This window comes from Thamnophis elegans, chromosome 15 (genome assembly GCF_009769535.1).
Source record: "Thamnophis elegans isolate rThaEle1 chromosome 15, rThaEle1.pri, whole genome shotgun sequence".
Lineage (NCBI taxonomy): Eukaryota > Metazoa > Chordata > Lepidosauria > Squamata > Colubridae > Thamnophis > Thamnophis elegans.
In genome coordinates, this window is record NC_045555.1 from 24,159,936 (window position 1) to 24,185,800 (window position 25,865).

General features: G+C 40.7%; 1 protein-coding gene across 1 annotated transcript; it reads left to right on the top strand.

Moving 5' to 3' along the window:
* The first annotated feature begins 2,879 nt into the window (after window positions 1–2,879).
* On the top strand, window positions 2,880–24,134 carry LOC116518606 (dual specificity protein phosphatase 13-like). Its single transcript, XM_032232117.1, has 4 exons — window positions 2,880–2,950; window positions 12,492–12,698; window positions 17,727–17,947; window positions 22,824–24,134. The coding sequence occupies exons 2-4, from the start codon at window positions 12,538–12,540 to the stop codon at window positions 23,045–23,047; spliced, it is 606 nt and encodes a 201-aa protein (XP_032088008.1). The 5' UTR covers window positions 2,880–2,950; window positions 12,492–12,537; the 3' UTR covers window positions 23,048–24,134.
* The last annotated feature ends 1,731 nt before the right edge of the window (window positions 24,135–25,865 follow it).

Consider the following 25,865-nt stretch of genomic DNA (forward strand, 5'->3'; position numbering starts at 1 on the left):
GAGGTGGTATTTGGATTGACACACCGGGAATGCAAGAAATAAACTTACCCTTCGTTCTATTCAGTCTATGTCAGGGGTGTCAAACTCAAAGCCCAGGGGCTAGATCCAGTCCACAGGATGCTTAAATCTGGCCCACGGGGCCACCCTGGAAACAGCGAAGGACTGATTGCTGTTTTCATTGGCAGAGGGCTGCAGGAGGCCATGGCAGCTGAAAACAGAGCTCGGGTGCCTGTTTCTCTGGCAGAGCACTCAGGCCACCACAGGTACCCTCAACATGAGTGATGTCAACCTGGCCATGCCCCCCCCCACCCACACACACCCCAAGGTCAAACACAACCCTGATGTGGCCCTCAATGAAATCGAGTTTGACACCCCTGGTCTATGTGTTCAGATAGCTTGGTAATCAATCAATGGATAATTATCATAGTAATATTATTCAGGGGCTGCAAAAATCCAGATCATCATGAGATGCTAATCTTTCGCCACAATCTAGTAATTATCTGGGTTTTCCTAAATCAGATCCGGTCATATTTCAAACATGTTTCAGTTAAACTTGTAAATGGGAACCAAAGCAAACATGTTAAAAGCTTTCCTGTCACAGGTTAAGCATCTTATCTGGCCATTCTCCCCAGGGGTGATATTCACGTACCTTCCCTACTGGTTCACAAATGTGAGCGCACGCACGTACTAGCTTCACTCGCACACGCCATGTCTGTCCATACGCACAGCCTTTTGTGCATGCGCTGTGGCTAAAAAAAGGGCCTAAATGGGATGCCATAGAGCCGGGGTGGGTGGGCATGGCCACCCACAATTTCCACTACCGGTTCAGGTGAACTGGTATGAATCAGCAGAATACCACCTCTGATTCTCCTGTTCCATAATGTGAATGTTTACAGGTCACCCTATCTTATTTACATATGGCAACCAGAGGCATTACAGCTAGAGACTTAACTAAGGTCAGGATTATAGAACAGAACATAGAACATCATTAGAATTGGGAGGGACCTTGGAGGTCTCCTAGTCCAACCCACTACTTAGGCAGGAGACCCTACACAATTACAGACAAATGGCTGTCTAAGTCTCTTCCTAAAAGCCTCCAGTTATGAAGCACGCACAACTTCTGAAGGCAAGCCATTCCACCAGTTAATTGTTCTCACTGTTAGTAAATTTATCCTTACTTCTAGGTTGCTTGCCTCCTTGGTTATTTTCCATGCACTGCTTCTTGTCTTGCATTCTGGTGCTTTGGAAAATAAGTCAACTATTTTCCAACTAATTTGGAAAATAACTTGGAGCAGAGGCAAGTATTATGTCTTCAGATTTTGTGTGTTGTTCCAGAGCAACACCTAGTGTTCAAAGTGGGCAGCCTACAATGCTTGTATCAAGTTTCAAAGTGTGCTTTTGCAGTTGCAGCCATTGTTGCTTCTCAGCTTGCCAATGAACTGGGGGGGCAGGGGGAAAGGGGGTAATTGAATGTAGACTCCAGACATCAAGAAGACAGCTGTGAGAGCCAAGGACACTCCAGCAGGTGTTTGCCAAAGCCAAAGCCTTTTTCTCATAACAATACAATGAGACTCAATTGACAACGTGACCTGTTCTAATGGGGGCAGGGAGAATCCATACTTTTATTATGTGGGTTTGCGTGGGAAATAGCTAGATCTGGTTTTACCCTCATGTGTGCCAAAATGATGTACTCAATAAAGTTTTGCATTAAGAAATCGGATTGTCTCGGCGGTGGACTATAAGACCTCCAAGATCCCCTCCAACTCTGAATAACTCTGTTATTCTATGTTCTAATAGGTTGCTCCGTCTATTAGAGTTAGGATGTTCCTGGGTCCCTCAGCATTTTGTTGCTCTCCTAAAAAACTGACAGCTAACCAGAAGTCTTCTTGGCTCCTAGATGAACCAATGGCTCTAAGCCAGCAATGCTTATCTGACATCTTAGCAGCTCCATTTGCAATAAAACCTGAAGAGGGATTTTATTGACCTAAAGAGGGGATTGTTGTATGTACCTGATGGCAGCATAATGGAGACGTCAATCAAGATTTTTTGATATATTCAGAAAATGCTGTTCCTCATTCAGAAACTTAATTCCCGCCCCCCATCAATTCACGTCTCCTGAGTCCCAGCTGTTCAGCTGGGTCTTCTTCTGTTGCCCTGCACAGGAGAACGGAGCTGGAAAGCATGTTAGTGGGGTGGGGAGGGAACGGGGATTTTGCAGTATCCTTGCCCTGGAGTGGGTTGGAAATATAAATCTAATAAACCTAAACCTAAACCTAAATGGGGATTTTACAGTATCTGTGGCCTGGAGTGGGGTGGGGATGGAATGGGGATTTTGCAGTATCCTTCCCCTGCCATGCCCACAAAGCCATGCCCACCAAGCCACACCATGCCCACAGAACCAGTGGTAAAAAGTTTTGAATCCCACCACCGCAGTCTGCATTTTTAATAGTAGCCAAATATAAATAATTTTCGCAAGAGCTGGATTTAAATTTTATGCAGCCCCAGAATGGAATACAAGTTTTAGAATAGCCCTTTTACTATCACAAGGAAAATATATTCTAAGGTTAGCCAATCCCACTGAAAGTATAAATCTGCAATCCTCTCTCAATTGTCAGTCCTTTCCCAGGTTATATTTTTTAAGAATCCTGAGCTACTTCTGCAGTCATTTGTAAAGTGGTTTTCTCATGTTTCTACTCTGATTACAGGATGCAGGGCCCAAGAAGCAGGCTGAATGCCAGGCGTATGCCAAAAGTATCAGAAACCTAATCTATAAACACACTATGTAGAAACAGTGTTTATCCAACACCAGCAGAGGGTTGGCTATCAGCGACTAAAAAAAGAAACCAGCCAGAAGGATTATGCAATAGGCTTTATTACTTCTGGATGAAAGAGGCAAGAGCCTGCAAGAATTTTGCAGAAGATAACAAGAAAAAGAACCAACTGCAAACAGGTACCAGTCGTTCTGTTTATAATTAACAGATTTAATTAACAGATTAACAGAGTTGGAAGGGATCTTGTAGGTCATCTAGTCCAACCCCCTGCCCAAGGAGGAGACCATACAGCCTATACCAGTGGTGGGATTCAAATTTTTTTACTATTGGTTCTGTGGGTGTGGCTTGGTGGCCGTGGCATGGCTTGCTGGGTGTGACTTTGTAGGTGTGGCAGGGGAACGGATACTGTAAAATCCCCATTCCCTCCCAATCAGCTGGGACTCGGGAGGCAGAGAATAGATGGGGGCGCGGCCAGTCAGAGTTGGTATTTACCGGTTCTCCGAACTACTTAAAATTTCCACCACTGATTCTCCAGAACTGGTCAGAATGTGCTAAATATTACTCTGGCCTACACCATTTCTGACAGCTAGTAGTCCAGTCTCTTCTTGAAAGCCTCAAGTGATGAAGCTCCCACAACTTCCGAAGGCAACTTCTGTTCCATGGGTGGATTGTTCTTCCTGTCAGGAAATTTCTCCTTACTTGTAGGTTGAATCTCTTCTTGTTCAGTTTCCACCCATTGTTCCTTGTCTGGCCTTTGAGTGCCTTGGAAAATAGCTTGACTCCTTCCTCTCTGTGGCAGCCCCTCAAATATTGGAAATATGCTACCATGTCTCCCCTAATAATAAGTGTAAGAAGAATGAACTCTTGTTATGTAGCTTCCCCAGGTCTTTGTTCTACTAAAATACAGGTAGCTCTCAACACAACCATTTGTTTAGTGACTCACATAACATAAATGTTGCTTAGCAACAGATATGTTCAGAGCTCAATTGTGGTCAAAATTCGAGATCTCATGGCTCATGGCTAAAAAGAAATCTTTGGAGCTATCTAGGAACTTGGATATCTGCTGGGGCACCCAGGTATGGCTGAAAGGAAGTTTACACGTCCCAATGTTTTCCTCCCAGGCAATTAAAAACAGCTCCCCAAAGCCTGGTTTTTGGTGAGCTTGAAGGACTTCATGCAGGGAGAAAATTCAGCTGCATGAATCAAATCCAGAGACTCACTACCTCACTACCCTTCCGGCCTTCCGCAAAGCGACTAAGACCTGGCTGTTCCGGCAAGCCTGGGGCTGTTGAGTTGTCCAGCCCCACTTCAGGTTTGTGACTGTTGTGTAATTTTAAACTGTTGTTTATTTTTTATATATCCCCCCTCCCTTTTTTTTCTTTATTTTTTTTTTAATGTTTATTTCCATTTCATTCCATACAATCACATGTATACTGTGCATAACCGGGGCATATAACATTGAATAATAAACACAACCCTCCCTTTTATAGACAATACCCCCCAAAATACAAACCCAATATACCACCTTGACCCACCATACACCCTCTTTCACCCCCCTCCAACTTTCGTTCGTCCTTCCAACATTCCCCTCTACTTCCTACTTCCCCTCCCCCTCTATCACTCCTCTCTCCCAATACATTCCCTCCCTTCCTTCTCCTCCTGCCTCCAATCCTCTCTCCCACCCTCTCTACCCCCCTTTCTTCTTTCGCTCTACTCCTCCCTTCGGTGTATTTCTATTGTCTATCAATATATTCAGCTTGTCCTATTTTTACACTAACATTAAAGAGCCACAGTATACGAGTGCAATCATGTGCTTTAGGATCTAACACATATTATATTTCCCCCTCCCCCCCTCCCCCTAAAACCCCACCTCCCTTCCCTCCCCCCGACTTCCCAGAGCCCGTACACGGTATAGTTTTTTAACAAACACAGTTTAAATATCTTAAAACAATGGAGATTAAAGAAAAAAAAAAGTCGATAAAATCTCTACGTTGGACTCAGCTTCTTACTGTTACCCCAACTTTACACAGTTTAACTTATTGCTAATCTTAAGCATAGGCTATCTGGAGTTTCTTAGTCCCATATTTGTTTTGTATATAGTCAATCCATTTTTTCCAGTCTCGTTTATATCTCTCGTTTGAGTGGTCTTTAAGATATGCTGAAATTTTTGCCATCTCGGCTAAGTTTATAACTTTCAAAGTCCATTCTTGAGTTGTAGGCACGTCTTCCTTCTTCCAGTATTGCGCCACCAACAGTCTTGCTGCCGTTATTAAGTACAGAACCAAATTAGTCTCTACCGCTGTAAAGTCAGTACATATACCTAGTAGAAATAACTGAGGGGTGAATTTTATCCTTCTTTTGAAGATATTTTGCATGATCCACCACATTTTTATCCAAAATGCCTTAACCTTTCGACATGTCCACCATATATGAAAATATGTAGCATCAAGAGAACCACATCTCCAACATTTAGGCTGTACATTCGGATACATAGAAGCGAGCTTTTTGGGATCTAAATGCCATCTATAAAACATCTTATAAAAATTTTCTCTCAAATTTTGTGCTTGTGTAAATTTCACATTTCTTACCCATATTCTTTCCCACATGTCCAGCATTCTTGGTTCCTCAATATTCTGAGCCCATTTTATCATACAGTCTTTAATCAATTCCGTTTCCGAATCCATCTGTATTAGTACATTATATATCCTCTTTATATGCATTAAGCTTTGATCTCTTATTTGTTTAAACAGATTATCCTCAACTTTGACAAAACCAGTTTTTTGATCTATTTTCCACCTAGCCTGTAATTGGCCATACTGGAACCATGTTTGAACTACCTTCTCCTCTTTTAGTACCTCTAAAGATTTTAATTGTAACACCCCCCTTTCTGAAGTGAGAAGTTGTCTGTAAGTGATTCTATCGTGTTTTTGTTCTGTATTCATGTTTTCAACTGCATGTCTAGGAATTGCCCACATGGGCAACTTATCATTTAATTTGTGTTGATATTTTTTCCAGACCTGCAATAAAGCATTCCTTAAAATATGATTTTTAAAATTCTTATCCAATTTTTTGTTAAATAACAAGTAAGCATCCCAACCATATACCAAATCATGTCCCTCAATATTCAATATTCTATCATTGGTTAGATGGGTCCAATCACTAATTGCAGATAATGCCACTGCATCATAATATAATTTTAAGTTAGGTAGTTTCAATCCTCCTCTTTCACGTACATCTTGCATTATTTTCATCTTTACCCTCGGCTTCTTTCCTGCCCATACAAATTTGTTGATACCCTTCTGCCATTCTAAAAGATTCGCATCTCTTTTAAGTATTGGTAACATTTGAAAAAGAAATAAAAATTTTGGTAAAATGTTCATTTTCACTGCCGCTATCCTACCCAGCAAAGATAAGTGCAATTTCTCCCATTTTTTCATCTCCGTCTGTATACTATGCCAAAGTGGTTCATAATTATGCTTATATAATTTCCCATTTGAAGTTAAAATATTAACTCCAAGATATTTGACTTTTTTAACTACCTCACATCCTAGCATCACTCCTAATTTTTCCTTTTGTTTAGTATTCATATTTATGGCTAATATTTTAGTTTTTCCTAGATTTATTTTAAAGCCAGAGACTTGACCATATTGATTAATCGTATTCATTAAGACCGTACTGGAATCCTGCGGTTGTTCCAATATTATGACCAAATCATCCGCAAAGGCACGGACTCTATATTCTTGCTGTCTAATCTTGATCCCTTTTAAACCATCCAAGTCCTGTATTTTATTCAATAATACTTCCAAAGTTATAATGAACAATAGTGGGGACAAAGGACAGCCCTGTCTTGTACCTTTTTCGATTTGAAAGGAGTCTGTTAAACTTCCATTGACTATGATTTGGGCTGTTTGCTGTTGATATATTGCATTAATTGACCGTAAAAAGCTATCTCCTATCTGCATTTTTTGCAATATCTTCAAAAGGAATTGCCAATTAACTCGATCAAAGGCCTTCTCAGCATCCAAAAATATGAACGCAGCAGGGATTTGATTGTTCTTTCCCAAATATTCTAAAGCATTAATGATTAATCTAACATTGCTCTTCATCTGTCTCCCCTGTATAAAACCTGTTTGGTCAGTATGTATCAATTGTTGAATAACCACCATTAACCTATTTGCTAGTATTTTAGTAAAAATTTTATAATCTACATTAAGTAGTGAAATAGGTCTATAATTTTTTGGCTGGGTAATATCTTGATCTTCTTTGGGTATCAACGATATAAACGCTGTTTTCCATGATGGGGGCACTTTACCTTCCGATTGAATTTTGTTAAATAATTCTCTAAGAGGTTCTACCATTTCTAACTGTAAGTTTTTATAATAAACCGCTGTTAGGCCATCTGTGCCTGGTGCTTTCCCTAACTTTAGTTGTTTGATTACCTGCAGAATTTCCCCAGAGGTTATTGGTTGGTTCAACTTTTGCCTGTACTCTTCTCTGACTAGTGGAATTTTCTCTTTATCTAAGTATTTATCTATGTCTAAACCCCTAATTTTATCCCCTTTGTACAGTTCTGTAAAAAATTCCCGAAATGCCTTTTGGATCTCCTCCTGTTGAAACACCTCCTTCCCTCTATAACACAATTTGGATACATTTCGAGTTTTTCTTTTTTTCTTAATCTGATAAGCCAACCACCTGCCTGGTTTTTTTGCGTTACAGAAAGTGTTATGTTTTGCATATAGTAAACTAGTGGCTACCTGGTCGGAGATCAGCATATCAAATTGGGATTTTAATATGGAGATTGCTTCCTTAGCCTTTATATCGCCTGGATTCAGTGTTAATTCCAACTCTTTCCCTTTAATTTCCTCTTCCAATTCTTTTCGTTTTTGCCCTTGTTTGTGTCTGTGTATTTTGTTTATATTCATCAGTACTCCTCTCATATACGCTTTGCTTGCATCCCATACAATTCCATAGATGTACCCTTATTCATGTTGAGAACAAAGTATTCGGATAACAATTTTTTACAATCATTAATGTACTTTTCATATCTAAATAAATTTTCATTCAACCTCCAAGACCTTCTTGCCTGCACTACCCTTCCCAATTCCATCCAAACTGGATTATGATCCGAAAGAACTCTCGCCACAATCTTTGTCTTCTTCACCCTAGAAAGCAAATCATTAGTAATTAGTATAAAATCAATCCTTGAAAGAGATTGATGTCTATCAGAAAAAAAGGTGAAGTCACATTCCTCTGCATTCCTTTCTCGCCAAACATCTCGCAGTTCGAAATCGTCCATCATGTCAAAAAAAGATTTGGGTAACTTAGCTCGGATTTTAGTATTTGGGCGAGATGTCTTCTTATCTCTTTTAGTGTCAATCACGCCATTCCAGTCACCCAATAGTATACAAGACTTAAAGTCCCACTGTACTAATTTAGCATGAAGAGTTCTGTAAAATCCGTCTTGCTGTTGATTAGGAGCATATATTCCCAAAAGTAGTGTCTTTTTCCCTTCTAAGATTAAGTCTAGTGCAATATATCTTCCAAAGGGATCTGCTTCAATTAGTTCAGCTTTAATGTCTTTTCTTAAGTATACAACTATGCCGTTTTTCTTTTCCGTAGCAGAGGTCACAAAATGTTGACCAAATTTGGGATTAAACAAATATTTTTGATCAGTAGATTTGATATGAGTTTCTTGCAGACAAATTATATCATTCTTGAACTGTTTAAGATAATGAAATATTTTCTTTCTCTTCTGTGGAGAGTTCAGTCCGTTAACATTCCATGTCAAAATCTTAGTTGTCATTCTTAGTTGCCTGAAGCTTTTTTAGAGCCTCCTGCATGGCCTGTCTAACCTTTGGCCTGGCTCCTCCCATGGCTTCTGAGCTTATTGCTGTGACTCCTTGGTCAATGGCCGGTGATTGTTGAGATTGTTGCGTTGTAGCTTGTTTTTCCATTTGTCTGGTAGTCATACGGTTGGGTCTTTGTTCCCTGGCCCCTTGCCCTTCCGGGGGGAGGAGATGGTACATTTTGTCTGGTAGTTGTGTGGTTTGCTGTTTATCTTGTCCTTCTCTTGGTCTTTCTCCATATCCAGATGATTCAGGGTGTCCCACCTTCAGGATGTTGTGATAGAAATCTCGAGCTTTCCATACAGAATTGAGACGATATCTTTGCTTGTCAAATGTAATTATAATACCAAATGGGACGTCCCATCTATACTGTATCTGACGCTTTCTGAGCTCTTCCACCAGAAAGGCATAATCTCTCCTGGCTCTTAGCATTTGAGGTGGTATTTCTTTCAAGACAATCAAATCCTGTCCGCCAATTTGAAGCCTGGTATTATAGGACTCTTGTAGTATCATGTTTCTGAACTCTCTTGTAACAAAGTATATTACCACATCTCGGGGGAGTTGCTTCTGTTTGGCCGCCCAAGAATTAACGCGATAAATTTTGTCGATCTGCCAGTCAAAATTGGATCCCGGTCTTCCCACCAGACAGTCAAAAGCCTCTGAAAACATCTGCTTTAAGTTCTCCTGTTTATCTTCACGCAGCCCCCTGACTCTTAATGCAAGCTCCATCTGTTTGTACTGTATCATAATAATTTGTTTTTCAGCATTTTCAACTTTTTGTTCCACCACTTCAGTTTTAGATGTCAAGTTAGTATTGGCTTCATTAAGAACCTCTAAGTTATCTTCCATTCCAGAAACATATTCTGTCAGTACATTTACAAGTCCCGTCATATCATCATTCATTTTGGCGATCCTAGCATCAAACTTATCATATAAGACTTTCATCTCATTCCTTATTTCATCTCTGAATTCTCTGAAGGTTTCTAAATTCTGTTCTCTAAATTCTCTAAACGTTTCCAGAAAGAATTCTTTCGTTAGTAAATCTCCACTAGGGGGCATAGAAGGTGGGGGCTGCAGCTTTGTGCCAGGTATGGGGGACGTAGCCCTAGGAGGTAATTTCACAGGATTTAATTTTGATGCCATTATGTCTTTGCTTCAAGCAATTAATCAAACTTTGCTGGCCCGCTGTGCAGCTTACAAAACAAAAAAGGAAAAGTTCCTCCCTTTTTGCAGAGAGTTTGCGGAAGGTTTCAAAAGACTGGCATTACACCAAAAACAGTTCAACAAATACACCTCTGTTTGGAATGTCTCTATATTAGCAAGAGTCTTTGAAAACTTTTAGAGGTTGATAAGAAAGAATCTTCAGAGAAGTGGAGCTAACTAATTAGTGAGAGGCTATTCCTTTGATTCTTTGCCAAGGAATTAGGAAGGTACCATTATTGCAAATGCGGAAGCTACAGAATCGCCATCTTGGGAGCAGTTGCACAAAGGAAGCTTTTATAAAATTGAAGCTAGGATTTTTTCTAGAAAAAGCAAATAAAGTTCTCAGGTACGGACTCTGCTTGTATTAGTTTCATATAAATATCTCAAAAATTGTCCTAAGAGGGTTTTCCTTGCCTTGCGCTGTAAAAACAGCTGAGGTTTCTGGCCGGAGATATGACTCAGCTTTGGCTGTCCCCCCCCTTCTGTTTGCAGCAAAAAAAAAAAAAAGCTGCAAACTTCAAAGAAAGCTCTTACCAGCTGGATCTCTCTCTTCAATCTTCTTGCCTGAAGAATGAGGTGTTAAAGTGTTTAAGCAGGTGTTTAAGGAGATAACGAACCAGAAATCTGGGGGCAGCTCAATTAAGCCGCCGCTAACGGCAAAATCCCACCCTGGAAGTCCTATCCCCCCTCCCTTTTATTGTAAGCCGCCCTGCGTCTCATTTGAGAGTGGGCGGCAGACAAAATTTAATAAATAAATAAATAAATAAATAAATAAATAAATAAATAAATAATAGACTGGGGATAAAAATATGGATGTCTTCTCTTCTTTCAGAACACACAGATTTATTTAAAGCAGGGATAATGGCCTCAGGCAAAACTAGCTGTTTTGCCACTGCAGAGAGTTATCTCGGATAGACTGAAGCCATCCAGACATATATGCCCATCTTCACTGTGAAGATGTTCGATACTGTGATTTTTCCAATTTTCTATAAAAAGAAGGGGGGAAAAGAAGACATCACTGAGTTCTAAGAGATCAATGTGATGCTTGTTAAGCTAAAAATGTCCTAGGAACAGAAGTGGTATTCAGCAGGTTCTGACCAGTTCTGGAGAACTGGTAGTGGGAATTTTGAATAGTTTTGCAGTATCCTTCCCCTGGAGTGGGGTGAGAATGGAGATTTTACAGTATCCTTCCGGTGGTAACATTTTTTGAATCCCACTACTGCCTGGGAAGCAGTTTTATCAGCACCATGTCAGCTATTCCTCCTTATGTACCACTCAGGGCCAAGGAAGCATCCCTGAACATTGCCTGAAATCAGTAACAGGTTGAGTGAAGGCAAGCAAACTGAACTCTTAGCCAACTAGCACAGTCTGAGAGGAAACCGGATCTGGGGAACGGAGAGCAGGCCTGCAACGTGGATATGCTCCTTCAACCTCACCTGGATTCCCTGTATCGCTGGGTCATGCAGAGGTTGCAGGGACAAAGAATTTCACACAGTCACACTGATGCACCAGCTGCATTGCTTCCTGAGGTGGTTGCATTTGAGAACGATCACCCCTGCCTCAGTTACATCCTCTCTTGATTATTGCAATGTGCTCCAAAGGGGGGGCTACATCATGCTTTTCAGCAAGAAAGACGTAAGCAATGTTGTGCACCTGTGTTTATTTGTTTGTTAAATTTATTTGTGTCCCATCTCATCACAAGGTGACCCTGGTTTAAAAAGCAATATGTATGTGTGCAATAATGGGATGCCAGTTTAACAACTGGTTTGGTGAGCAAGCGCTTTGCATGTATGTGTGTTTTGTGTATGCATGCAGTGCTGAAAATGGAACATTTAGAAGCTCAGCTGGTTACGCTTCAAGTCAGCAATGGTAAGTAAAACATTAGGGCGGGATCAGCTGTGTTGTGCAATTGAGATGAGCTGGAAAGCAGGAAATAAAGGACAGGATAGAGCAGGGGTGGGTGGGCGTGGCCAGCTGATCTTTGGAGATATCACTTCGCCTGAACCAGCTGTGGGTGTGTATGAATGTGTCTGTATGTGCGCACACACATTCATACTTATTTCTATATATCAAATAGCAATAGAAAGAGAAAGGAGCAATTTAGAACACTAGTTATATGCTGTAGGAAGTTAGCACACAACCCCCTCCTAAGGAAAATAAGATATTTTAGGAAATATTAAAAGGACAGAATGTTTCTCGTAAAAGGGAGGCAGAAACTCATCCCCCCCATCTTTGTCAATGGGCCATTAAGGCCTGAGCCAGTCTATTCTACATAACAAAGATCTATCTCCTTTAGGCAGAGCGATAGTAGGAATTGCCCAAATCCCTTTCATTACATCATCACCCAGCCAGAATCAACCAAGCCTAGAACTCAAAGACAACCTACAAAGTTATTCCTGCATGGCCCCATGGGAGTCTGACAACCAATCAGAATACAAGCTCAAATTCAAAGCCGAACAGAGGGTACAAATCTATCTCTATTTCTCACCCATCTGCCTTTTTGCCCAGGACTTCAAACCCAAGTGGTCCTGTTCATCAATAAAACCATCTTTCCAAGCAGTCTCCATGTTCCGGTGTCTTTCTTCCCACTTGGAACTGAACCCAGAAGGATATTCCTTCCAACAATGCAAAATATAATTATTAATGGAAAACCAAACTCTTTTGTTTCCAGAAAGGTCAGCGGGGAATCACCGTGTGAACAGAAGTATAGAGCAGCCATGACCAATCTGAGCACCCGTTCTTCCCACAATCCCAGTCCAGAGAGGAAAAACCTTTATGAGACCCCAGCACTGTCCGAATTGCAGAGAATGGTATGGGCCAAAGGAGGATCTGACAATCATGTGGACCAAGTGTGGCCAAACCTCTACCTTGGAGATGCGTAAGTAGGATGGTTGCTTAGAAGCATTATCTATGATAACTCTCTTTTTCAAAAGTGTCCCCTCACCTCCAGAGATTCAACAGAGGTAAGGAAAATAGGGCTCATTGCAGTGGTGAAATTCCAATTTTTTTACTACTGGTTCTGTGAGCGTGGCTTGGTAAGCGTGGCAGGGGAAGGATACTATAAAATCTCTATTCTCTCCTGATCAGCTGGGACTCAGGAGGCAGAGAATAGATGGGGCGGGGCCAGCCAGAGGTGGTATTTGCCGATTCTCCGAACTACTCAAAATTTCCGCTACCAGTTCTCCAGAACCTGTCAGAACCTGCTGGATTTCACCCCTGACTCATTGGTACATTTTCCCCTCTAATAGGAGAGTCCACAAGGCACAATTATAAAAAGCCAAGATGGTGGTGGGGATAACGCAATCAAGCTGGTTTTTCTCTGCATCACATCTTGACCTTTTGGGACCATAACCTTAGATACCCCTCTGAAGATTTCTGCCATAATGTATTTATCTTCCTGAGAAGGAGATGGGAAGTCAACCCATTCTTACCACTTAGAGTCCTGAGAAGGGAGGAGACCTATTTTTGGAGGTCTTGGAACGACCCATTGTAGAGAGCCCAATAAAATGAACGGGAGTCAGCAGCTTTGCCCACTCAATTTTGATTTATTTATTCACTTGTCCAGTGTTTCCCTGAAAATAAGACTGGGGCTTATATTAATCTTTGCTCCAAAAGATGCATTAGGGCTTATTTTCAGGTTAGGTATTTATTTTGGGAAAAATATGGTATTAAATGCATCCGTCTGGCTAATGATTTTAACTGGGGCTTATTTTGGGCTTATATTACGAGCATCCTGAAAAATCATGCTAGGGTTTATTTTCCAGATGGGTCTTATTTTTGGGACTGTATTTATTTAGCAACGTTTATAAACTACCCCAATGTGACCAACTTGGTTAATTAAAAGACCAAGGAACTCCACTCATTTCGTGTTTCTGATAGCTAGGGATTATTGAAACTTTCTGTGAAATAGTCAAAGGAGGGTGATTTTAATAAGTCTTGGCCATCTTATTCATCATCAAAGCTGACACCAGGCAGCGCATAGAACATCACAGAGAAGCAGTGCAAGATCAGACTAAATTAGTAGACCAGTGAAATGGACATAATATACTTAGACTTCAGCAAGGCATTTGACAAAGTAGACCTCAACCTACTTCTTCATAAGCTAGAAAAAAGTGGAATAGATACCTTCACCACCAGATGGATTCACAACTGGCTGACAAACCGTACTCAACCAGTAGTCCTTAATGGGTCTAAGTCTACATGGAGAGAAGTAAGCAATGAGTTCCACAAGGTTCCATCTTAGGGTCACTAATCTTCAATATCTTCATAAATGACTTAGATGAGGGAATAGCAGGAGAACTTGCCAAATTTGGAGATGATACTAAGCTGACAACAATAACTAACACCCTAGAAGATAGGCTCAAGATCCAGTTGGATCTTGACAGACTTGAACACTGGGCCCTATCTAACAAAATGAAATTCAATATAGAGAAAAGTAAAGTCCTACACTTAGGTAAGAAAAACCAAAAGTACACATATAAACTGGGTGAAACCAGGCTAAATAGCAGTTACTGTGAGAGGGATCTTGGAGTCTTAGTGGACAACCAGCTAAACATGAGCCATCAGTGTGTGATAGCAGCCAAAAAAGCCAATGCAATCCTAAATTGGAATAACAAACAGAGGAATACAATCAAAATCAAATGAGGTATTAATATCACTCTATAAAACCCTAATAAGACCACACCTAGAGTACTGCATCCAGTTTTGGTCACCACATTATAAAAAAGATGTTGAGACTCTAGAAAAAGTGCACAGAAGAGCAACCAGGATGATTAGGGGACTGGAGACTAAAACATATGATGAACGGTTGCAGGAACTGGGCATGGCTAGTCTAGTGAAGAGAAGGACCAGGGGAGACATGATAGCAGTCTTCCAATATTTGAGGGGCTGCACAGAGAGGAGGGGGGGGGGGGTCAACCTATTTTCCAAAGCACCTGAAGAGCAGACAAGGAATAATGGATGGAAATTGATCAAGGAGAGGTTCAACCTTGAAATAAGAATAACTTTTCTGACAGTGAGAACAATCAACCCATGGAACAGAAATTGCCTTCAGAACTTGTGGGGGTTTCAGCACTTGAGATTTTCAAGAAGAGTCTGGACTGCCATCTTTCAGAAATGGTGTACGGTCTACTGCTTGAGAAGGAGGGGGAGGGGGTATTGGACTAGATGACCTATCAAGTCCGTTCCATCTCTTTTAATCTGTTATATAAAAATGTGGAGAATTGCCAAGAGTTGGACATGGTTGAATGGATGATGTCATCATAATCAGCATGTTATTTTTCACCTTTTTAAAATTACCTTGGCCACTTGGACCTGTATGGATTTCAACTCCCAAAATTCTGGGTGTCCAAGGTTGAAATATACTAATCTAAGATATAATGCAGATATAAGTTTTTTTTTAAAGGATGTGGTTAGTTGCCCTCAGGATCCCCAAATTCCAGCAAAATCTTGGAAGTCTTCAATTCCATGTTAAATAAATGAATGGCTGAGTCGCCATCTGTGTGCAATGAAACTGCACAGACCTAGAATGGGTGGAGTGTAAAGAACCACATATCATAGGAAAGCGTGCTAAATATTTGGTGGCCAAAGATCAGAGGAAGCCTGGTAGTACGTTTTCTCACTAGCACATTTTAATAAATGCATAGAGGTAAGTCCTTGTGAGCTCCTGAAAGCTTCTCCATTTAATTATGTTCGTTAGTCTGAAAACACATTACCAGTCTCCTGGATTCTGTATACCCTGCTAATTGTTTTCATCATCCACACCGAAGAATCATTAGACAGACGTTCACTGGAGGATAATTAAAAATCAGAGCCATCATGACTCTGTCAAACCATTCCAATCGAAACGCTAGCGATGATTCTAGAACATCTGGTCTGTAAACCAGTGATGGAGGAGAATTCCAGGCCCAGGGGCTAGTGAGGGAACACTGTCAATCAACCCATATTTCCTGATCAAAGCTGAACATTTTTCACTTTGATCAAGCGAGTTGCCCAGGGCTTACAAACATCACAGCCCCTGAACAAGCTAGGAGAATTCCTGGAGGCCCTTGTCCCAGCATTGAGAGGAAGAAAAACAAATTATGCTTGTTTCTTTTTCGCTTCAATAGCTAACCAGGAAGGAGGCAACAAAGTGGGCAGTGATGGATCTGTTACTCCTGGACTGAGTGGGTTGTTCTGACCCAGACTTCCCCAAAAAGCACAAAGCAGATTCCTGGTTCCGGAGAAACCCCTTTTATTAAATGAATGCGAATTCCTCTCATTCACATTCAGCAAAGGCCTGGCAAACAGCCTTTCAAAGGTGAAGTTATGACCACAGACCTTATCTAGCTTGGAAAGCTGCCATGTAAATATTTTCCAAACGCAGCGTTGTGCAAGGAAAGACTTGGCACAGAGTCTCTGAGATTCAAGGACAGATCTTCACACTCCTGAAACAAACTAACAAACGAACAATGAATTGTTTCCTGCAAAATCCCACTCCCCTTTCGCTCCTCTTTTATTTCCTAATGGAGGGGCCAATCACCTTCCACCAGAGGTGGGTTACTGTCAGTTCGGCCCGGTTCAGTTGAACCGGTAGTGGGACGGAGCAGCTGAAAGCAAACTGATACGGTGGCTCTTTTGGCCTGCCTGCCGGCCTGTGCTCTATACCTGTTTTCATGACAAATTGTGCACACAGACAGCATGCGGTGCCTGTGTGAGCTCCAACAATCAGCTGGTTGTTGCAGGGGGTGGTGGATTGCACATGCACACACAGCGTGAGTCAGGTGTGCGCACAAACGGAACCCTCACACGCCTAATCAGCAAACTGGTAGTGAAGGTAAGTGCAACCCACCACTGCTGTCCACCTGTGGCTTTATTCGCAAGTCGACCCTGATTTCTTAGCTGTTCTTCTCTTCTGGCAGCTCTGTGTATGCACATGCTGGGAACAGGTTCCAGTTGTTCCTCTGCCTCACTGCTGTCTAGCTCTGAAGACAGCTGAGAACTGCCAGATGGCCTTGGCCCCCTCTCTGCTTCTGACGCAGAGCCCTCGTCTGAGCCTTCCCCAGCCTCCAGTACTGGCCCATACTCCTCCCTGATCTCTTCACTGTCTGACTCTGCTTCCAGCTTCACTGGCCACTGGCAGGCCACTACACAGGTTACAGGTAGCTGAAATTCATTTGATAGGAGCCCCTGTGGGCTTTGGCATGATATTCAACAGTATCCAAGAAGTGATTTATTTATTTTATATTTATATATTACACTTAAAAGCCACATCTCTCACAAAGTGATTCTGGTGTCCAAATAATAGCAATAGCATGTAGACTTATATACTGCTTCACAGCACTTTACAGCTCTCTCTAAGCAGTTTACTTGCCCCCAACAATCTGGGCCCTCATTTTACCAACTACAGAAAGATGGAAGGCTGAGTCAGCCTTGAGCCTGGTGAGATTCAAACTGCCAAATTTCAGGCAGACAGCCAGCAGTCAGCAGAAGTACCCTGCAGTACTGCATTCTAACCACTGTGCCAGTGCAGCGCTAAGACATAAAAAACTGTATGAATCTCTGAGTACGAGGTAAAGTAACATTTAACATTCAGAATAACTAAATCTGTGGCAGCATGCTTTTCTGTGGGGCCCAAATGAGTTGGCAGAGCCAGGTCTTCAGGTGTTTGCAAAAGGCCAGGAGAATGTGGGGGGCACCACACCCCCTGGGGAGGAGGGGAGGGAAGCTGTTCCAAAGGATGGAAGCAATTAATAGAGAAGGGTCTCTTCTTGAATCCTGCCAGTCAAAGTTCTTTAATTGATGGCTTTTGTAGCATACCTTCTCTGCTTGACCAGGCGGGGTGGGCCGATGTAATGGGGCGAAGATGGCTCTCCAGTTTTCCTCTTTTTTGATTGTCTTTTGACAAGCCTTGATTGTCTTTTGATAGATGGGCAGCAAGAAGTAAATCCATTCTTCAGGGCATTGGCATCACTCATATCCTTAATGCAGCCGACGGGCCCTACAACATCAACACTGGAGCACGTTATTACCGAGACCTGCCGATTCAGTACTACGGAGTGCAAGCTTTCGATGACAATTCGTTTGACATAAGTGTCTTCTTCCACGAGGCTGCCGATTTCATACACAAGGCCTTAAATACTGTAGGAGGTAAGAGGAGACTTTTTAAAATGAAGAATGGCACCCCAAAAAAGGTTGTGCTTTCAGTGCTGGTTATGGAAGCTGGAAGCTATTGCTTATTATGGTTCAGGAAAGCTTCTCTGGACAGGGATAGGATTCAGTCAGTTTGGAATGGTTCATGCAAACCAGTAGTTCCAGCAATCAATTGGCCTGCCCACCCACCTTTGTGCTAGTCTGTCCTATATTTCCTTTGTTTGAAGCCCAGCTGATAGGCGTGGCAGAGCGGATTGCCATGCCTCAGCTGTTTTACTCACCAGGGCTGCAGTAGAAGGTAAGTTTTAGAGATGTTTTCAAATGGACTATGCTCAGCAAACCAGCTGTTACATCGGTTGAATCCCACCACTGCTTCTGGCCCATAATTACCAAAGGTTATAACGTGAAAGGAGATTTGTTTAATTCTTCATGCTTAGAGTGGGGATTTTTCTACACCAAGTAAGTTAAAAAAAGAGGGTGTCTTGGAAACTTGGAAAAGCAACCTGATCTAAAGTTGAGTTCAGGTTCTGAGAACTTCGTAGAGACAACCATGCTAACTCTTGGGAGCAATGCAGAATTGGTTCAAAATAATATTCCAAATCTTCCCAAGAGCCCAGACTGTTCAACAACAACAACAACAACAACAACAACAACAACAATATGCATAGCTTTGTTTTTCCAATTTTCAGCTCGCTTCTCAATTACTTCTTTCTTATAGCTGAATATAAGAAAGAAGTAATTGAGAAGCGAGCTGAAAATTGGAAAAACAAAGCTATGCATAGCCAATACTTGAAAAGTATTGAAGGCAAAGTTGACCAAAAACTAACTTGGAACTGGTTAAGATCAGGAGCACTGAAAAAAAAAACCCAGAAGGCTTTATTTTGGCAGCTCAAGGACAAGCCTTAGCCACAAACTGCATGAAGGCAAAAATTCAACATGTTACTACCAACAGCAAATGTTGCCTCTGTAATGAGAAACACGAGACAGTCGACCACTTGATCAGTGGGTGCAGCAAAATTTCACAAACTGACTACCTACAACGCCATGACCACGTTGCTAAGATAATTCACTGGAAATTGTGCCAAAAGTTTGCATTTGAGTACAGCAAAAACCACTGCGACCATCAGGTTGAGAAGGTTTTAGAGAATGAGAAAGTCAAGATCTTATGGGACTTCAGAATTCAGACTGACAGGCACTTGGGGAGCCAGATGTTTTAATTAATTAATTAATTAATTAATTAATTAATTAATTAATGCAATATTGCATTAATTCCACTGACAATAATCCTACGAAACACACAACTGGGATACCAAATCTCAAGCCAACATGGCAAGATAAACCATGACTTTAAAATGTATCCGAAAAGCCCCACTGAACTTAAATCAATACTCAACACAGTTCAACTGTTCAGCAGTGACATCAAAATGAACTTTGGACTTGAAAAATGTGCTATATTACCCATGCAGCAAGGAAAAATGGAAAAAACAGAAGGAATAGAACTGGGAAATGGAAATATAGTGAAAGCATTAGCAAAGGATGATAATTACAAGTACAAATTACAAATGTTGAACAGTAGTGGTAAAAGTGAATCCCCTTGGAAGATTCCTCATCTGATGTTGACTTCACCAATGTTCTCCTCATTTGTTGTTAGAACTGTTTTCCATTTTTGCATATTTGCTTTCAAAAATGTACAGATATTTTTGCTGATTCCAAAGTTTTCCAGACAGGTGTTAATCCAGCTGTGGGATAATGAGTCAAATGCCTTCTTGTAATCAATCCACGCCATATTTACATTTTTTTTTCTTTGTTTTGCATTTTTTAGTACCATTTTGTCTATGAGCAGCTGATCTTTTGTTCCTCTTGATTTTTTATAATTTCCTTTTTGTTCTACTGGATACAAACTGTTTTCCATCAGATGATTGAATACTGAATTTGCAAGTATCCTTGTAAAAGTTTGAACGTTGTTGGCAGACAAGTAATTGGGCTATAGTTGTTTGGTTCTGTGCCTTTTTCTGGATCTTTCATTATCAATATGTTCGGCCAGCTGTTAACCATTCTTCGCTTGTTGCATTTTGAAGCATTTGATTGAGTGGCCATGCAATGATGGAGGCTTGTCAGGTGTCTTAGCCAGTATCCATGCTGTTCATCCAGGCCAAATGCACTCCAGTTCTTGACCTTCTTTGCTTGTTTTGCCACCAAGTCAGTTTTTATTACAATATTTTCCATCTTGTTTTGTGTTGTTTGTTTTGTGTTGTTTGTTGTTGAATATCTTTGATCCAGGAGGCAGTTTTGTTGTGTTCCACTGGGTTTTCCCACAGTTCTTTCCAAAAGTTCCAAGTTTTTTCTTTGCATGGGTGAATATTAGTTTGGATTCAATTTTCATCAAGGGATTGGTAGAAGAGGTGTTGTTGTTGTTGTTGTTGTTGTTATTATTATTATTATTATTATTATTATTATTATTATTATACAATTGTATCACAGCGGCCAGTTGTTTCGCCGGATTTGGCATTGGTTACTAGTCGGGCCCCACCCAGGGGCCTAGGACGTTGTAACGTATTTTCGTAATATGCGTGCAGATCCAAGCAGTGCGGCTTTTTGCATTATTATTATTATTATTATTTGGTTAATATTTGGTGAGATTCACAGCCTTTCGGGCTCTTTGGCTCAGCTGTAAGTCGCGGGATTGCCGGAAACTTTCCCCCTGCTTTTTAAAGCATTTCTTTCTTGCCTATTCACCCAAACCCGCAGGAAAAAAATGTTTTAAAAAGTGGGGGGAAAGTTTCTGATGATCGCGTGGATCAGCTGTGAGCTGTGCGATTGTCGGAAGCTCCCCCCCTCACTTTTTAAAGCATTTCTTTCCTGCCTAATTGCCCAAACTGGCAGGAAAAAAATGCTTTTAAAAGTGAAAAAAGAGGTTCCATGACAATCAGCTATGCCCTGCGATCATGGGAACGTTTTTATCCACTTTTTAAAGAATTTTTTTACTACTTATTCGCCCGAACTGATAATAAAAAACTGAAATGCTTTAAAAAGTGAAAAAAATGGTTCCCACGATTACACAGCACAACTGAACTTTCCCCCCCACTTCTTAAAGCATTTTTTACTATCAGTTTGGGTGAATAGGTAGTTAAAAATGCCTTAAAAGTTTTAAAAAGTTGGCCACGCTCATCCAGTCACATGAGCCCCCCTCACCAAGCCACACCCACCAATCCACTCCCAGAGAACCGGTGGCAAAATTTTTACATTTCATCACTAAATAAAATCAATCATCTTCCTATCTATTCCTAGACATGTGTATGCATATAGACTCATGTCTTCAAAACAGACATTTTCTAAACAAATCATTAGTCTATTTAATTTTGGACTTCTAAATAAACCAATCACTTTTTTCTGTTTTCCCTCATCTCATTCCCATCCATTCTTTCATGTCCCACAGCAGAATAATGTTTTCCCTGGATTGCATTCATTCAGAATATATATTTTTCACCCAAAACATTATCATCATCATCATCACCACCACCACCACTACCACCACCATCGTCATGATGATGATGATGATGTGGTTAATCTTTGGTGAGATTCACAGCCTTTGGGGCTGGTTGGTAGCTCAACTGCTCGAGTCCTAACCAAGGACCTAGGAACCGTTAAGGTAACATCGGAGGATATAAGCTGTTCCAAGTTGGGTGGTTTTTTGTAGAATCAGAATGTTCATGTCTGATAAATTTAAAATTTCCAAATAGAGAGGTAGCCCTTTGGGTGTCGCTCCAAGGGCTCCAATTACAATCGGGACAACATATGATTTCTTTTTCCATAGTAGCGCAACTTCAATTTGCAAGTCCCAGTACTTTGTGATTTTTTCTTACTGTTTATCTTCAATTTGTGCATCTCCAGGTATTGCAATGTCAATGAACCATACTTTTTTCTTTTCAACTATTGTTATGTCAGGTGTGTTGTGGGCCAAGTGCCTGTCAGTCTGGATTCTGAAGTCCCACAAGATCTTGACTTTCTCATTCTCTATAACCTTCTTAACCTGATTTTCCCAGTGGTTTTTGCTGTACTCAAACCCAAACTTTTGGCACAATTTCCAGTGAATGGTCTTAGCAACACGGTCATGGCGTTGTAGGTAGTCAGTTTGTGAAATTTTGCTGCACCCACTGATCAAGTGGCTGACTGTCTCGTCTTTCTCATTACAGAGGCGACATTTGCTGTTGGTGGTAACATGTTGAATTTTTGCCTTCATGCAATTGTTGTTGTTGTTGTTGTTGTTGTTATTGGCTTGGATTGTGCCGTGTGAACTTTGGACTTTTCTTGCCTCGTGAACCCTGTTGCATTGTGGATTTTAGTTTGCCTGAGGAGTTTATTTTGATTGAGAAACTTTCAAGTACCTTGTGGACTGCTTGGCCATTGCTCTATGGACCAGCATTGGTCTGCTGGTGGCTGGACTTCATTGGGACAGTTCTGGGTTTTTGGTGGAGGGAATTGTTGGGGAATATTAATAAACTCACTAAACCAAGTAAGGTGTGTGCACGCGGGTGAGTGGGACAGCACAACTATGAAGAACCAAAGCTCAAATTTCAATAATAATGTAACCTCAATTTTGCGTAAATGCAGCCTAAGATTGTTCACCACATAAAACAGTTTAGAGAGATCAAAAAGGAGTGTCTGAAGGATTGGGTGAAAAAAATCAAGATGATGCTTGTGATAGTTCAGTCGAAACTCTGCATGTGTGTCACAGCGCATAAAAATAAAGCAAGCGGCACCATCACAACCTTCATCTTGACTCTTTTGACCATTCCTTGTGGACACCCCTGGTGGACTATGAGTGGTACATGAACTATGTGCATTCAAAGTTGCTTTTGTTATGTCTTCCCAGGCAAGGTCTTTGTCCACTGTGCTATGGGACTAAGCCGTTCAGCCACTTTAGTGTTGGCGTACTTGATGATCCACGAAAACTTGACACTTGTGGAAGCCTTGAAATCAGTGGACTCTCACAGAGGTATCTGTCCAAACACTGGATTCCTCAGCCAGCTCCGAGCTTTCGACATTAAATTAAACAATGAAAAGAAGACAGCTAACACTATGGCTAAAGTGGACTGAATAACTCTGCAAATACAGGAATTCTGCAGCATTGATGCTTTCATTTGGAATGATTCACTCAGCAAAACCTTTTTCCTGAGACTGGGAGGAAAGAAATGCTTCCTTTTATGACATAAAACTCATTGAGCAGAGTGAAAAATGGGAATAATATTAAATATAAAACTTAGAATTAACAGGATACTGAAGGGATGGCTAATGTAGAAAGTTAGCACCCACCCCTTTCTTGGAAGAATGAAATATCCTAGGAAATATTAAAAAGGCAGAATATTATATTGTCATGGATGAGAAAAGGAGAAACATGTTTTTAAAGATAAAGAGCAGCTCCTTGCCCCCAGCAGCAGTGGTGGATTGCTCCCGGTTCGGCCTGATTCAGCCAAATCAGTGGTAGCGGCAACAGGAGGCCCCGCCCACTTGCCAGGACGCTTCTGCACAAGCAGAATGTGTGTGCGTGCCAGATGCACACTGTGTGCACATGTGCTCTTCCATGTAAATTGTTCTGCATGCATGCGCAGAACAATTTACAGTGAACTGCGCGTGCGCAGTAACTAAAATCCAAAATGGCAGCAACCAAGCGGCAGCGAGGGAACAATTCGGGGTCACAGCAGGCCTGGGTCGCTACTGGTTCTGCACCCAGGCCGGTTTGGCCTGGTTCCACTGCTGGTTCGGCCCAGCCCTGTGGATGGTGCCCACACAGAAACAGGGGGCTGGAAAGACGACAGCTACAGCTCTGTGATTGAAGGCCCACAGATTGCATGTGTTGTCTCTGTAATGCATGTAAAAAAGAGAGTGGCACCTCGATTATATGGCTATGGATGCTATCTTGATCTTTTTGACCCGTCCTCATAAAAACCCCAGAGGGTCTAGCTCATTTCCATCCTGGTCATTTATTACTAATTGTATCAATTGTATCAATTTTGTATGGTACATACAAAAAAAGAAATAGGAAAAAAAAACCAGCCAATTCTGTCCTGTATTTGTTCATGTGTTACTTGTTTTCCAACGCTGTTTTAATTAGACATTTCCACTCTGAGTCTAAAAGAAATACTGCCTGGCCGGAGGTAGGGGGTTGTTGTTCTGTGGGCTTATTTGCGGGGGAGGGCTTATATTTTTGCCCACCAGAAAAATGTGGCATGGCCTTATTATCAGGACATGTCGTAATTTCGGGGAAACACAGTATCTATCTATCATCTATCTATCTATCTATCTATCTATCTATCTATCTATCTATCTATCCATCCATCCATCCATCCATCCATCCATCCATCCATCCATCCATCCATCCATCCATCCACCCACCCACCCACGTACCTACCTACCTACCTACCTACCTACCTACCTACCTACCTACCTACCTACCTATCTATCTATCTATCTATCTATCTATCTATCTATCTATCTATCATCTGCCTGCCTACCTACCTACCTACCTACCTATCATCCATCCATCCATCCATCCATCCATCCATCCATCCATCCATCCATCCATCCATCCATCCATCTATCTATCTATCTATCTATCTATCTATCTATCTATCTATCTATTACTATCTATCTATCTATATCTATCTATCTATCTATCTATCTATCTATCTATCTATCTATCTATCTATCTATCTATCTATCTATCTATCTATCTATCTAAAACCTAACCTACTTTATAAAAAATTATACAATAAAAGAAAATGAAAATCCAAAACTCTATATTCAACTGTTTAGACAGAAAGAAACTTTATTTCAGCCATTGGTTTATTGGTCATATTGGTTGACCAATAAAAATCCATTCAAAAGAACAAATAAAACAAACTTAAGCTCTAACACGAATAACTATAGGCAACTATTTGTGGATGAAACTTACACATACACGTAATGTAACATAATTTGTTACTTTTAGAGAAATAAATTTATTTTGGTTAACAGATAATGCAAATAAAATGTATCAGCGTGTCTTGAAAATTTAAATGTTCCCATAGAAGTGACAATATAGGCAAACATGGACCTGTAGAGAATAAAACAGCAATAGACAGAAAAAAGTAAGAAAAAAAATCTTAACCCATAACTTCAGCTGAGAATTTGGTGTGAATTTCATTCTAACAACAAATAAGATGGATTTAAAAGTGTACTGACATCGGCCTCTGCTTATGTATTATTTTGAGAAAATGTACTTGATTTATCAATTGTAAACAAAATTATTTTTAAAAAAATCTACCAAGGAATATTTTTTGTTGGCAAAAGAGAGGAGGTGTAATGATTCCCTTCACCAGCAGATGGAAGTATAAATCCAGTTTATGAAACTATGTCTGTATCTTTGCTTGAAATATTAAGTAAAAATTGGATTATTTTTTTTTTTTAAAAAGGTGTTTATAAAAACTGGGCAATTAATTCCTGTGAGGTTTTTCCCCCCTGAACAGTACTAAGTATATATCCTGAAATGTGCCTGCAATTAAGTGGAATGCAGTGCATAAACTTACTGGTCTTCTTGAGTTCCACCCAACAAATTGGCATTGGAGGTGTTAGTAACTCATCTCTTCTTTTTCATCCCCTCTTTCATTTTCATCAAGAATGCTGCTTACAAAAAAATGAAGTAGGGTTGCTAGAGGAAAGGGGGGGAAGTAGGAAAGCAAAAAAGAATGGAAGAAAGATCAACAAATTAAAAAACAGCCACAAAACCGGAAAATGGTTAAAAGATAGAAATACGAAATAGACTGTAGCAAATAAATAAATATACACATAAATACATACATAATATATGCTGGTCTTGTTGTATTCAGGTCTTTTCCCATGTAAGATTGAGATTGTCTTGGCAATGTTTCGGCGAGGT

Excerpts from the sequence above, each read along its gene's own strand:
- LOC116518606 (XM_032232117.1), top strand. The coding sequence starts at position 12,538 with ATGACCAATCTGAGCACCCGTTCTTCCCACAATCCCAGTCCAGAGAGG. Across the intron at positions 12,699-17,726 it reads AACCTCTACCTTGGAGATGC|ATGGGCAGCAAGAAGTAAAT; the intron begins GTAAGTAGGATG and ends GTCTTTTGATAG. Across the intron at positions 17,948-22,823 it reads GGCCTTAAATACTGTAGGAG|GCAAGGTCTTTGTCCACTGT; the intron begins GTAAGAGGAGAC and ends ATGTCTTCCCAG.